This window comes from Adelges cooleyi, unplaced genomic scaffold (assembly GCF_023614345.1).
Source record: "Adelges cooleyi isolate 19-005CV unplaced genomic scaffold, UGA_ACOO_1.1 ACOO_flye_CR_arks_rails_tigmint_CR_PRNA_8, whole genome shotgun sequence".
Taxonomy (NCBI): domain Eukaryota; kingdom Metazoa; phylum Arthropoda; class Insecta; order Hemiptera; family Adelgidae; genus Adelges; species Adelges cooleyi.
This window is the reverse complement of record NW_026096513.1, coordinates 4,852,460-4,868,611: the sequence shown is the minus strand read 5'-3', so window position 1 is coordinate 4,868,611 and position 16,152 is coordinate 4,852,460. Positions and strand designations below refer to the sequence as shown.

Here is a 16,152-nt window from a genome sequence, read left to right as displayed (position 1 = left end):
AAATATTGTAATACCGTAAAAATGACGTTTTTATTTCGAAATCATTTTAATATTATCTATCCTATGTCTTGGAAGCCATCTTGAACAGCAGAAGAAACGAGTATGCATAATAAATGTTAAATATAGTCTAACAATGTTTAAAAAGTTGGAGAGGATGTTAGGAAAGGGAGGACTACTGAGACTCCGCGTATAGACAGGGTGATCTATTGATGTAATCCACAAATGTTTTTTCTAAAAGCAATTATCATTTTGTAGTTTTACTTTTGGAAGACATTTAGGATTTTATGTTATTTTACGGTTTTTGAGAACAATCAAATTTTTATTTTTTCCGGAATGCTTTACCGGAAATGTTTGAAACCGAAAATCAATGAAAAAAAATTAACTCGTTAAATTAAATCTTATATGGTCCAACGAGAATACAAAATATCACGAGAAAATGTATTTAAATTTGTTTTTGAAAAACAATTTCAAGATTAATCACTATCAAACTGAATGACTCACCTGACAAAATGTTACGAAAATAAAGAACCTTATAATATTTTCAATAGATTTTATTATAAAATAAAATAAAAAACCAGTGGAACTAACTACTATATCAGTTATTTAGTTTTTTTTGTTATTTTACAGTTAAAAAATAGTTGAAAATGGTAACCAATATAAATTATTTTTATTTTTATAAGATTGTATTTTGTAAAAAATTAATGGGAAACTATTATAATTTTGCTGAATTTTATATTTCCCACCAGAATTATTATAATTTTTTTTTTTTTTTTACGCATTTACTTACAACTAACAGGTGGACAAATACCTGTACAGAACATGATATCAAAACGTGTCTTTCCCTAATTTCAAGAAGGAAAAATAAATTACACAACTTACAACGTGATTTTAATACATTCCCGAAAAGAAAAGAAATACTCAATTTTTTAGGAAAATAATAACGACAATATAATCTAAATTTTATTATCAGAAATTTTTAAATGAAGATATAACAGCAAACAGTACCGTGGGGCCGAGGCATAGTGAGAACTAAGCATATTACAACTGAAAGTGATATAATCACTTTCAAATAAACGCTTCGATGTAAAAGCAATACCACATTTACGGATAGGTCAGAAAGCGACAATTTATTGCCCTGGACGGAAATATTTTTCTAAATTATAAAAAACTACATGAAAATATATTTTTAATTTAAATGTAATATCATATATGTACAAACTGTACAGATATATTTTTTTTTTTTTGGTTACACCGGCATGCACAAGTCAAATCGCGGTACAATAGCACTTGTTGTTTGCGTATATTTGATTAAGCCAAGGTTAAACGACAAAAGGTGTTAATACTAACCGTAAAAATAAAATAAATTAGATTGTAAGCTGTTGTGTTAAAGTAAAAAAATATGTTATAGAAAAATACTTCAAATTAATAATATTTTCATGATATTCATGATACGCTACATTTCCATCTTACTTCTATTAAAAATCTTAACCCTGTTTTTTTGTAAAATTAAATGCAATAAAGAAATATAAAATAAAATTCTTTTTCTTCTTCTTCTTCTTGGCTTTATGACTCTCCAAGAGTCTTCGCCGCCACCGCCAAAATAAAATTAATAAATAAATAATGTAAACACATCATGATAAAACAATATCTTCTCAGATACGCATCAAATCATTTAGATTTGATAGAACATCGATACTTGAAGAATTAAAAAAAAAAAGTTTAGATTACTATGACAATTTTTCAGCCACCAAAAAATCTATAAATCATCATGAAAACTGAAAATACATAATTTTTAACAAAATTATCTATTTTCTAAAAATTTGGGGGAGGCTTGAGACCTCCATTAGTTGGGGGCCATTGCCCCACTACCTACTTTCACAATTTTAAAGATGGCTACCCTACCCTAGAAAATGTCAGTTGTGTGGATAAGTTTGGTGACTATATACAATTTAAAAGGATTTTTTCATCCTTTGAATAAATGTAATCGTATAGTACAATGTATGAACATTTTTTTTTTATATAAACGAATAATATTATTGTATGAAGCTTCTAATAACATTTATCGTTCGCTATATTGTTTTTATAACAATTTTTCGAAAATGTGTAATGTTGACCACGAAACATGATTAAATTATATGTATTGATACTTTTAGGTTTTACATCAAAATATAATATATTCTACTATTGATAAAATTAATATTATAATAATTATTTAAGAAACAAGATTGTACCATAATATGAAAATAACATTAAAGTTCATTCAAAACTAATGTCAATTACTCATTCGAAAAAAAAACTTTATAACACAAATACATAAAAATGATCATTAAGCTTTTAGTGTACGTAGCAAATTATAACTTTTAAAAAAAATATTGTCAGAGAGGAAGGGGCGCTAGTTATAAAAGTCTAATGATAGTATTTTATATTAACACAGTACATTATATTGTGCAATCTTGTACAGTAAATGAGTCATCTTCAATGAGCTATATTGGCATATTAATCTATAGTTACCTATACAATAAAGGTATTAACTGGTATGGGTTCCAAAATTTTAACAAGAGCATAATAGTTTATTTTATGGAGACAATAAATTTACGAATTTACCAATTTCTTACAGTAAATGAGTCATCTTCAATGAGTAACACTTATTTTATTCTATAGAAAACTATACAATAAAGATATTAGCTGCTATGAGTTTCGACATTTTTAGAAGTGCTTAATAGTTAATTATTTTATGGAGACATAAATGGAAAGAATTAGAGAGCCTAGAAGTGATTTTGAACATTTTGAATAATTAGGAGATAATGAAAAATGATCCATTTAGCTATATCTTTAAAATATTATGATATGTTTGATAAACTTCAATCTCGAACAACAGTTAAACTATGATTTGCTGGCTTACATTGTTAGTATAAACCAATAGGTACCTAGGATGCTCGACTAAATTTCTTCAAAGTAATACGCCTAAACTTAAGGTCTACATACTAAGATCGTCAATTGCAATTTGTTAACATTCAGTAAAATTATGTGTTCTCGGTCAAAAGTTAACATTGGTAGTTCTTCACCAAAGATGGTAATTATCAATATTTAAAATCATTATTTTTCCATTAATTTGGGGATTTTATTCCGCCTTATCTTCTCATTTGTCAACAATTAACAAACAATTTTTTTTATTTATTTATTCTCTTGTTAGTGGAGAACACATTTTTCAAAACAGGCTTACGCCCAGTACCACAGACCAAATATTTTGTTAACTTATTTACTTATTTTTTTATTAATTTCCCTATATTTAACTTTAACCATCGCGAATAGGAGATACCACCACCTCACCTCACCTAGCCAAACACACCACACGTACAGTCACACCGTTGACTTAGAAACCGGCAGATACCACTGCACAGCACAAACAAACATTGCCGCGGTACCGTGATCATTGTAACCCGAAAAATATTTACACGAGTCGGACGAATATTGATTATTAGTTATTTTTAATAACGTTGAATAAATTCATTTTGTCCATACCGGCAAGTCCATTCTCAGCCAAATTAACCCTTAATCGCTTAATCTTTTAGGGCCCTATATCACATGTTATGTCTACTACCTCGCCACCAAACTGCAGAATAGATTAAATCCGATGGGTCATCATTTAAACGAATAATATTTATTATAAAGCTGCTAATAACATTAATTGTTCGCTATACAAGGTGATTCTTTTAACATGAACCGGTCAATATCTCACTGGGTTTAATTAATGATTTAATTTTTTTTTCGTATTGTTTTTATACAATGTGATTTCAACTTTTCACAATTGTTTTTGTTTTTACCCCCGTCCCAGTGCGGTTGTGAAATGCTCGCAGATAAAAATAATACAACACTCCACTTCCCCTCCCATCCTAACTTTTAAACTCCTTTAACTTCAAAAATAGTTATCCGAAACTGGTTATAGACCAGTTAAAATTTGTAATGCATTATTCTCTATTTAAAAAGGTAATAAAATATATACGTTACTGTTTAAGTTTCAAAAATTGCTATAAAAAAATCGAAATTTCGAAGGGGGTAAAAACAAAAAAAAAATTAAAATCACATTGTATAAAAACAATATGAAAAGAAAAAAAAATTAAATTATTAATTAAACCCTGCGAGATATTGACTGGTTCATGATAAAAGAAACACCCTGTACTGTTATTTTTGTGCGATGTATAACAAAAAAAATATTGTATTTCACTAAAGTAAATATGCAGTATTTTTCTAGTTTACACTGTGTGTAATACTATACATTTGCGTCAAAACCCAACTTTTAAGGTGTACAATATGTAAATAAAATAAAACGAAAAACAACTACCTAACTATATTTCAATACTTATATTGTTTTTACCAATCGTGCCTTACAAAGACACCCCAAATCGCATTTCACTGTTCATTCGACGTCAGTATCGAAAATTGAATTATGGTTTAACAAAGTGTTTGAAATAAAAACAATTATGCATTTCAAAAGTGCTGTTATTCTTTGTGCGCTGTACTTCGTAACCGTGACACAGGTTAGCATAAAACATCATCATAATTATAATTGCAATAAAAATAGAATGTTTATTGTATGTGTTATTATTTCATTGTACATATGATACTTTACAGAGTATCGGACTCTCTAGAATGCAAATCAACGATATCATTGATGTATTCGGTAATTACAAATATTGTGAAAACGAACTTCCCATGGAAAAAGTTTTGGAAATAACAAAAATATTGGGTTTGAAAGATATGTCAGCTTTTGAATTCAAAAAAGGTAATTAATTTTCGTTTAAAACTGGGTTTAATCGTTTCTGTTGTAATTAAATCTTTAAATTGTCTGTAAAAAATATTATCCGTCTTTCGAGAATTTAACAATTTTTTAATTTAACGTCTAATTTGACTTTAATTTGACTAGCTTTATTGTAATGTGTGTAGAATTTTTTCTATTTTATTTTGCACTAATAGATATGAACAACAATCAAACACTACAAGATCTTTTGGTATTTCTGGCCAATAACGATAAGAAATCTGACGATTGGATGGTAATAACAAAACAAAATATTGACAATTTCTAATTATTTTTATATACTTATATTTGCATACGTTTTTTTACATAGTTCCGAATTTTAACATCTTTCGAAGTACAACTTTTAGTTAGCCTGTTCGAGGCACAAGACCGAATGGGCAATAACGATGGTCTACTTGAGTACAGCGAAGTATTACAAGTCATTGATGCTTTAATGCTAGAAAGTAAAGTCAGAATGCTTTTAAAAGCACGATTTCAAGAAGGTATTATTGAGTTAACGAAGTGGTTTATTGTATTGTCAAAGTTGATAATTTAAATGGATTTTACAGGTGATAAAACAATTAACGCCGCGGAGTTCTTAAAAGGCTACCTGGTCGCAAAAAAAAGTGTAAGAATTTACGGTTTCGTTAAATGATTTTGTCTGAAAAGGCATTTAATTATGTCTAAGAAAAACATATTTTGTAATTGTTTGATTTCAATACTTGTACTTAGGGAAAAGGGTTAGACAAGAAACAGGTTGAAGAGCTGAACAACATTAAAAATCACAAAAAAGTTGACGAACACATTGATGATGTTGAAATAACAAACTTTTACAAAAAATTATCTATAGTTAAAGATGAGTACAATAGCCTTGTGGATTTGAAGACCACTCGTAAGAATACATTTTTGATATTATCTAGTTTTTTATTAATAACATTGTACGCACAGTTCGGAAAAAAACATTTTATTGTATTAATTCGAAGCAAGTAAAATATTATCTATAACTTAACCAAATTTTATTATTTGATAATTTATGAACAAATTAATAAATTTTTATAACTATTACTCCTATTGTGTAGTTTGTTGATGTTTAAATTAATCTTCATAATGTATCAGCTATAAATAATAAATAAACCAATTATATTATAATATTTTTTGAGTTATTATACTTATCTTATTATTAATATTATTATTATTATTATTTATATAAAAAAATAGTAATTTAACTAAAGGTGATTCTATTTTTTTATTTCTTATTTAAAAATGTTACCTAACTGATTCTATGAATATATTATAATTAAATAAAAAATGTACTCAATATTTCATTTTAGGAACGGCTCCATTCGTGTTGCAAGAGCTTATGGTTAACTCCTCAGAATACTACTACAGAGAGATTAACGAAAAAGTGACTAATATTAATAATTTTATTACGATTGGCTTTAATAAGAACGCACCCACCCATTTATTAAAGTAGTGAAGTATAGGAAATTAAAAATATATTGTATTCTTATTAATACAGCAATGAGGTCCTTACAATGATTATGTTTTTTGTTTTTGTCAGACTATCAAAGTAATTTCTTTTAAAAAACATTACATTATCTTTTCATTAAAACAGGTTTGCTTGAGTTTAAACTAAAAAAGTTATTAAAATTATTTAATTTATTTATTTTTTATTTATAAAATTGTTTAACTTAAAAATATACTAAAAAACTATTAAAATTCGGAAATTTCAATATCATCACAGCCTATCAAGTGTATTTATTCAAATTTTTTCAATACAAATGACTAGTGGGTTGCGTCCTCTTGTGAATTACGTAATCCAGAGGGATTTATGAATTAATTTGTTGATTTTTTAGCAAGGGTACGTATCTCCTAACGCTTCAATTGACGAAGGTTTAGACAACTTATCTGTGCACAACATCGACAAAAACGGTGTACTCGGAATGAAAGAACCCGAAGGAATTGCAAAACATCATTGTCAGAACAAAGACTGTGAAACTATTCAAGAACACCATAACAATGGTAATGTTGCAAACTATAGCGTTAACGAAATCAGCTTGATTATTTTATATAACTAGCATGGTGAGGACGAGCAAAGAATGGGATTTAGGCGGTTTTCGGTGTATAGATATTTCACAGTAGGTATTAGTAATATTAATCTCAAGACACCACCGTTATAATATTTACATAAAAAGAACGGTATTAAATGTTTCTTTAATAAAAAAATATGTTGGACTAATGATTTAAAAAAAGAAATTAAGAAAAGAAATTTTACAATCTCTAATTTAAAAAAATTGACACCCAAATCAAATATATTATAGAGGCGTTCGTCGGTTGGGTTACAATTTTTTAATTATTCAAGATCACTAATTAGCTATAGGGTGTCTCAAAAAGAACGCCGGATTTAAATCTTCTATGAATATTTAATTTATTTCTCCTTAAAAAAACAACAAATATTTCATTTTCTTCAGAAGAAGTTTAGGTTTAACAGCGAAAAACAATATCGGGCATATGACCCCCCCCCTACTAGCCCTACCGGCGATTATTCTTTCCATACAATTTACCATCACTCGATCATACATTGTCCCATCGAGTCCGTTGAGGACACGACGAATTTCTTGCTTAAGTTCCAAGACATTTCGGACTTTGTTCGTGACCGTGCTATGCTCAATAATTTTCTTTGGCCTCGTTTGGACCAAATGAACATCGAAAATGTATGGTTTCAACAAGACGGCGCAACTTGTCATACTTCAAGAGAAACAATCGCTCTGCTGCGTGAGAAGTTCTCGATCTTGCAACTTGACGTAGTGTGATTTTTTCTTATGGGGATACACTAAGTCATGAGTTTACCAGAACAAAGTCCGAAATGTCTTAAACGTAAGCAACAAATTCGTCGTGTCCTCAACGAACTCGATGGGGCAATGTGTGATCGAGTGATGGTAAATTTTATGGAAAGAATAATCGCCTGTAGGCCTAGTAGGGGGGTCATATGCCCGATATTGTTTTTCACTGTTAAACCTAAACTTCTCCTGAAGAGAATGATATATTTAGTATGTTTTTTTAAGAGAAATCAATTTAATTTATAGCAGATTTAAATCCGACGTTCTTTTTGAGACACCCTTTATAAATACAAAATAAACAAATCTTTTATATTAATGAAGTTTTATATTATGTTTTCTTTCGATATCTATTATTTGTTATTTAGAAATAATTGTAATTTTTTTTTTAATTTTACTCGGTAAAAAATCTGCAATATATTATTCAAATCTAGTCGTTTGTTTCGAATTATTTGTTATCATCATTCTTCTTTAAAATATGTGATTTATATATTTTTGAATTAGGTTTAATTTAAATCAGCTTAATTATTATAAATTATTTTTCGGTAAATAAATATAAAAATAAATTAGTCAAGAATAGTAGTTTGTTTCGAATTATCTGTTTTTACTATTATTCTTAATAATATGTGATTTATTTATTTTTGAATCGATATAATATGTTATTTATAAATAATACATAAAAAAATTATGTTTTATTATTTATAGAAAATTTATGTAACGTGTTCGTTCGTTATATATAATTTATGATTTATCTCATCATTGTAATTTAATTAATGAATTATTTTCCAACTCTAATTCTATGAAAATGGTTTGATTAAAAAATTAATGTACTCAATAATTTATTTTAGAAAACATTCTATTAAAGTTACAAGATCAGTTGGATATTTTAGCAGAACTCGATATAGAGGCCGACGAAGAAGTAATATTAATAATATGATTAAGATAGGGTATGCCTTTATAAGGACGCACCCACTAATTTATTAAAGAAGTAACGGTGGACAATTTTTGTAAAATTTATTTTTAAGCTTAAATTATAGTGTATAATTAGTTAATGTAGCAATGAGGAAATATAGAATAAAAAACTATTGGATCTACCAAAAAGTTTCCATAGATAATATGCTCTCTTATTCTAAATCTCCTATGAAAATACTATCACCACACTACTATCACGGCCCATTGAAAATATCTTATTCTCTCAAACCTTTAGCTCTCAACCACAAATATCGTATCACAAAAGACGAGTGGATTACGTCCCCTTGTGCAATACATAATCTAAAAAGGTACTATATAAATTAATCTGTTGATATCTTAGGCTGAAAACGTATCTTCTATCACTTCAATTGACGAAGGTTTAGACAATTTATCTGAGCACAACACTGACAAAAACGGTGTACTCGAAATGAACGAAAATGAAGGAATTGCAAAACGTCATTGTCAGAACAAAGAGGCCGACGAAAATGTAATATTAATCATTTTATTACGATTGGCTTTTATATGCTTTAGTGAGGACGCACACATCTATTTATTAGAGTAGTTAAGTACAGGACATTTTTCCTTAAATCATAATTTAGAGCTTTAACTATGGTGTATACTAATTAATACAGCAATAAGGACATATAGAATAAAAAGTTATTAAATATACCAAAAAGTTTCCATAGATCATATACTCTTCTAATTTCCTTTGAAAATGTTGTTGAACTGGATATTATCACAGCTCATAAAGTATAATATGTTATTCGCACAAACCGATTTCTCATACTATAAATAATGAGTGGTTATCATCCTCTTGTGCATTACATAATCTAAAAAGGTACTATATGAATTACTTCGTTTTTTCTCAGGCCGTATATACTACCACATCAGTTCGAGATCTTCTACAGAAATTCGCTGACCTTGACAACAATAGTAACGGTGGACTCAGTAACACCGAACTTATAAACATTGTAAAAATGGTTTCCCCGAACGAAAACGTTGACAGTTTTATTGATAAGTTCGATAACGACGGTAATATTGCAAATTATAGTTTTAACGAAAACGGCTTAATTATTTTAAATAACTATCATAGTGTATGATCTAGGCGGTTTCATGTGTGTAGATACATATTTTTACAGTAGCAGTTTTTACCGCCTTGATAATATCTACATAAAAGGAACGATATTAAATTGATAACGTTTCTTTTGGTAAATAAATATGTAGGATAAAAAATTATTAGAAAAAAATAAGTTGTACCTTATAAAAATTATAGGGTTCATAATAGGTTCGTGTAATTTTCCAATCACATGTCCAATCCTACCTAAAAAAAAAAGGGAAGAGTGTCCATTAGTTTAAGATAATATGCAATTGGTAATGATATAGCTTCTTGGAGTTTTTATACATCGTTGGGGTTTATATATTTTTATGAATACGGTAAATACATTTTTTCCATTTAGACATTTTCATGATTTCTACGAGACAGGAAAAGAGTGATTTTACTACAATACAAAGTATCTTCGGATATTATTACTAATATATCCACAATAATTATAATATTTTAGTGGTCTACATTTTGGAGTAGATTTCAAAATAAAATAAAACAGACTTTTTAACTAAAAATAATGTAACTTTTCAGGCAACCATATATTGGACATCCTGGAGTTCTTCGGGGCGGCAGTGAAATCAGATTATATATTAATGAAACGATATAGTGATGAAGAGAGTGATGAGATTGATTGGAGTGATGAGAGTGATGAGATTGATTGGATTGGTGAGTGTGATGAGAGTGATGAGAGTGATGATAGTGATGATAGTGATGAGAGTGATGAGTATGATTGGAGTGATGACAATGACGAGAATGTCAAAAAAGACGAGTATGATGAGAGGTATATAAATAATAAAACTCATGTGTAAGGGTTATGTGAGATTAATGAGTATGTAGTTTTATAGTTCTTTTCAAAGTTACCTATTTACTTTTACATAATATATATATATATATATATATATATATATATATATATATTTTATTTTAATATTTTGAACCCATATTAACAATATGAGATACCTAGGGCTTTTAAGTTTGTTTTTGTCAATCATAAAATTATTAAATAAATAGAGTAATACCGTAAAAATGACGTTTTTATTTTGAAATCATTACAATTACCTATCCTAGGTCCTGGAAGCCATCTTTAACAGCACAAGACACAAGTATGCATAATAATTGTTAAAAACAGTCTAACAGTATTTTAGACATTTTAACACGATGGATAGTGTAGTCTATATTTTTTTTAGGGTGAAGGTAAAAATTTACAAATTGTAAAAAAAACAATCTCAGGAAATTATTAGAAATAAATTAGTCAAAACTTTTAAGTACAGCCAAAGTGTACAAAAATCGTTGCACTAAGGTTCGGCTATAATTAAAAATATACTGTGTTTATAATATTTTAATTTTATTCATAGAGTATACAGAGTGATACAGTTAATTGTAAACGGAGAATAAGAACGTTCGTATTAACAAAATTAACGATCAACATTAACTGTCCTAATATTTGTCCTTATTATTCAATTAAAGAATGAAAGAAAAATTACTTTTTTTTATATTAATTTAAACAATTTGAAATCGAAAAAGTATTTGATCGTATTATAATATTAAATGTGAAGATTTAGTATTTTTTATTTCTTATCAAATCCCAATGTCAGTTGCTGTATTATCTAAAAGATAGTACTATGTAATTTTATTTGTTATAAAAAAATTAAAAAATAAGTATTTTTAACTAAATAATTTGCACTACAAGTACAAGAACCTCGCAAGTTATGTGAAGGGCTAGTTTACTGAACTGTATATTAGGTTGCCTAATAGCCCGGGGTGTATGTACTGAAATACACAACAGTATTTGAACATATTATAGTAAGTACCAAACTAACTAACTTTCGAAGCTCAACTGTGTACATGCATTATTAGGGCTAAGGGACTCCGCATACAGACATGGTAATAATATGTAATTTAAGACACGAATATACTCTGAAAAAAAAATTGTCATTTTGTAGTTTTACTTTTGGGAGACATTTTAGATTTTATGTTATTTTACGATGTTTGACAACAATCAATTTTTTATTTTTCCGGAACTCCTTACACTTTTGCAACCAGAAAGAAATCTAAGAAAAGATGTTTAATCAATGCTAAATAATATTGAATTTTTGTTTATAATCGTGTTTAAAAATAAAGAACAGATTCGTTTTATATCAAAACGAATTTTATAAAAAAAAAATAATAAGATTCGGTGCTGCACATTATAGTATTTTAAGCATCGGCATTAGTGAGTCCAGATATTTAACTACAAAATAAGTGAACATTAATACTAAATGATTTGCTAGTTTTATTAATTTACAAAGAAACAATAAGAACAAGAATCATATAAAAAAAAATGTAATATTTTTAATTGATATGTACTATATTGTACTATATATTGAAAAAATTATATATAAACTTAGGTGAAGTCAACTGATACATGATTGGTAAAACGCTATATTTATTTTATGAATCTATTAGAGAAACAAAAATCATTAATAACTAAAGCGTTATTTAAAAACTCATAAGATTTTTAATTATTAAAAAGTAAAGTTTAGCTCAAGATAGCTTTTTATTTTAACCCTTCAGTGCCCATTGTGGCAGAAATGTAACAAATTAATAACATAATTTTATTTTGTTAGGAAAAATTAATTTAATTAAGGTGGCCCAGTTGTTATCTACAATAAATCAGCTGACGGTGATTGGACAGATTATGGAAAAGAAATTGAATACAAAAATAATGTGTGGCAGATATTAGTCAATTTCAAAAAGGTCTATGATACCATCCATCGGGAAAGCCTTTAAAATGTAATGTATAAAATTGGATTTCCAAGTAAGCTCATTTCCCTGACAAAATTATGTTTGAATGGTACAAAAGATCAAGTAAGAGTCGACAACATACTGTCCAAAGAAAGTTGAACAAACAAGATTAGTATTTTTAATTTTCACATTATTTAAACATAATTAGTAGGTAACGATGTAGAGAGACTAGCCCAAAAAAGCCATAGGGTTGTCTGTGAATTATAATAAAACCAAAGTAATGGAGCTATCACCAAACAACAACCATGTCGATAATGCAGTGATTCAAGGACATACATTTGAAAAAAGTTCACCAATTTACATATCTGGGTGCTACTATAAGTGTTAATAATGACTGGTCCATCGAATTAATAACAATAAAATGTTGAAAATTGGGCATTGAAGGTTGAACTGTTTAAGCGTTTTTACGGAGCAAGAGTAAATAAGTTAATCAAAAAGAATTGTTTTTTTTGTAAAAACAGTTATCGTTTGAACATAACCAAGATTATAAATGTTGGACCTTTTGGAAATATGACGTTTTGCCATCGTTTTTTTTTTTTTATAAGTAAGATTACATTTGTTTTCTAACACGGAAACGTATTCAAAACACATAAGCTGTGTTATTTATTTGTTTTGTGATTTTAAAATAATTCATTGAAATAAGAAAAAAAAGCATTTACCTGTTAATTAATTACCTTCCAGGTGTGATTTCTGATCCACAGAGTTGCTACACGAATTTCGTTCAGTGGTTTAGAAGCTACCGTGGGTCCTGGAAAAAATAATTATATATTAAGACATTTTTTTTTAAAGACAGTACGTGGCATAGTGAAGACTGACCATAGTGGAGCAGAGAGGTCACAGGCCTATAGAATTGAATACAACTGAAAGTCATAAAATCGCTTTAAACAAACGCTTCGATGTTTATCCGTAGATACATACATATTATATGAAACCACTGTCAGTAATGTGCTTAAAAATGTATTTTTGGTATTAGGCTGGATACGACTAAGGTTGATCGTTTGTCTATAATAATTTATTGCCATAGTTACCCATATATGGTAGTTAACAATATAATATTAAACATTTTTTCATTACCTTCTGATTGTTGGTTCACTCACACATAGCAACCTAGAAATTGACTACGGTCAAAGTGTTTTTCTCAATACAAAAAAATGTTTGACTACAGTTTTTTGAGAAAAGTGTAAATATAACAGCCCCACACTAGATCTACCTTGGGTTTAATTTTCAGACTTTAATCAAATACATCTAAAAAAGCGAAATAAAGAAAAAATGTCCACCCTAGCTGCGGAGAAATAGTTATTAATATGATTTGTTTGGTCAACGTGTATTGATAATACTGTTTTTAATAATTATTCCAAAGAAATTTGGCAACAAATCTACCCTCAAAATAATGGGAAAAAATGTTATTATTTAATTATTTTAAATTATTTAATCGTTTTGTTTGTGGATATAGTTTCAGCTTCGACATGATATGTATTGGTTCACACAACAGTCAAACACTAGGGACATTACAGGCAAAGTGTAATTTCCCCTTCTTTTTTCGTTGGTTTTTTTTCCTAACAAAAAAAATAGTTCAGTTGCAGATTTTCAAGGAAATTCTAGTATATAGTCGCACTCTAGAAATCTAGATCTAGAATAGTTTTCACACCTTCTAAAGAAGGTTATTTTAGTTTGTCAACGTTTATCGGTAGTACTATATCTTAAAATGTCTTAATAAGGAGACTGTGTTCGAAAAACCTGATATTTGCCATACTTTTCATTCTTTTACGTTTGAAAAAATTGGCTTAAAAAAAATCAAGACCGTCGATATCTTTTCAACTTTAAAGACATAAAATAATTTAACTTAGCTGATTTCATATCAGTAATATTATGAGTCATGAATATATCTTTAATAATTAAGACTCTGAAACAACCCCTACCTATCCACACAATCCTATCCCTTGTGTTCTTGACAGAATAGGTCTGTTCTTTTAATTACAAAGTATATTTAAATGAAGGGTTTACTAACTACTTTCTAACTACAATTAAATAACTCGTAATTTTCCTTTTTAAAAGAATTTTAAAAATCCTTTATTATTACTTTTTTCTAGTAATACAATATGTGTTTGTCTACTTTACACTGGTGTTTGAAAATGTGTTGAAAGATGCCAAAAAAAGAAAAGAAAAAAAAAATATATATATATATATATATAAAATAAAACCGATTCGCCCAACCGCGGTTGATACTTTATGTATAAACACCGCTGGAGCGAATGGGTTAGAAAATTACTCCTAACTACGAATATTAAGATTCTTACTTACAGTAACGTTCCAAATCGTGCAAAAAAAAAAAGCGAGCAAAAAAAAATAAGAATATAAACTATGTACGCTGAGGGGCGGAACACGGTGGTTAGCCTATAAATAAAAAAAATAACTATTAATGTGACTGGCGTAAGCTGTTTGAAACGGACAGTAGTGGAGTGGGATGGATACGGTTGTTAGCCTAGGCTAAAAACACCGTTAGTAAGATAAAACAAGGAAGCGGTTGTAGATTTTAATCTAAAACACCACCAGGTTGGTCGGAATAAGACAAACAGTTGTTAGCTCGTGGCTAAAATCACCGTGATTAAGACAGGAAAATAATGCAATCGGTTGTTGGCTTGTAGCCAAAATCACCGTTTACTAGGAGAGATCAAACGCGGTTGGACTTACTAGTCAAACACCGCTGGACCGATGAGCTGATAGATGATTAATTGGCTTCCCGCATGCTTATTTCCCCCTGTGGGGCCCCCGAAACGCGTTTAGTTATATTCAGCGTGTGTCCCTATTTTCAAATGTTTATCGACCTATGGCCTTAAAAGTAACTTTGATCTAATGATTTATAATTTTCCCTGTGGTTCTTAAAAGATTTGAATAAATTATTGGCATCTTTTTTTACAATAAATTTTAACAATTGTTAATTGTTGATTAGAAGTATACTGATGTTCTTTTTGCGCGCCCTCTAGCGTGCGTACGTCGTCTTGACTGTGGCTTCCTGCCGATGCAACACTAGGGCGCGTCCCGTGCGGCGTTGGCTGCACCTGTCTTCTTGACCGTGGCTGTCTTGTATGTACCGCCATATGGCGATATGTTTCAACTCGCTTGTAGGAATTAATTAAAATAGTTTTAAAATCAGATTACGTTATATTGTTTTTGACTGAGCAAGTACACTAAACGCCACAATATCAAAGTAGATATGATTTTTTCTTATTTCAATAAATAGTTTTAATATTACAAGACAAATAAATTTCAAAACTTAAAATATGTTTTGAGTACCTTTCCGTGTTAGAAAATAAATATACAATTACTAAACACAATAATAACGGTGATAGAACTATACAATATTTTCAAAAGGTTTTAAGCCAAAAATTTATACCTAATTATTTATTCACCCAATGTTTGTTATTATTATTTTAAGCTAATGAATTTAATCTCAACTAGATACCTTAAATTGAGGTTATGGCTATTTAGCGATGAGTTAAAAAAAAAAGTTTTAGACAGCCAATTGAGCGTTTAATTGCAGAATACACGAGTCCATAGTTTGGGAACGCTTAATAATTTTTTTTTTTAAACACGAATCTGAGTTCTAGGCGCAGTTTGTGTGCACCGATTTTGAGTTGTGGCAGTCTTGCATAAATAGG

General features: G+C 28.7%; 1 protein-coding gene across 1 annotated transcript; it reads left to right on the top strand.

Moving 5' to 3' along the window:
* The first annotated feature begins 4,390 nt into the window (after positions 1–4,390).
* LOC126845944 (protein PFC0760c-like) lies at positions 4,391–10,533 on the top strand. Its single transcript, XM_050585005.1, has 12 exons — positions 4,391–4,538; positions 4,633–4,783; positions 4,975–5,051; positions 5,127–5,298; positions 5,365–5,423; positions 5,528–5,687; positions 6,127–6,200; positions 6,652–6,817; positions 8,481–8,551; positions 8,945–9,091; positions 9,474–9,636; positions 10,241–10,533. The coding sequence occupies exons 1-12, from the start codon at positions 4,482–4,484 to the stop codon at positions 10,516–10,518; spliced, it is 1,575 nt and encodes a 524-aa protein (XP_050440962.1). The 5' UTR covers positions 4,391–4,481; the 3' UTR covers positions 10,519–10,533.
* Positions 10,534–16,152: the final 5,619 nt, after the last annotated feature.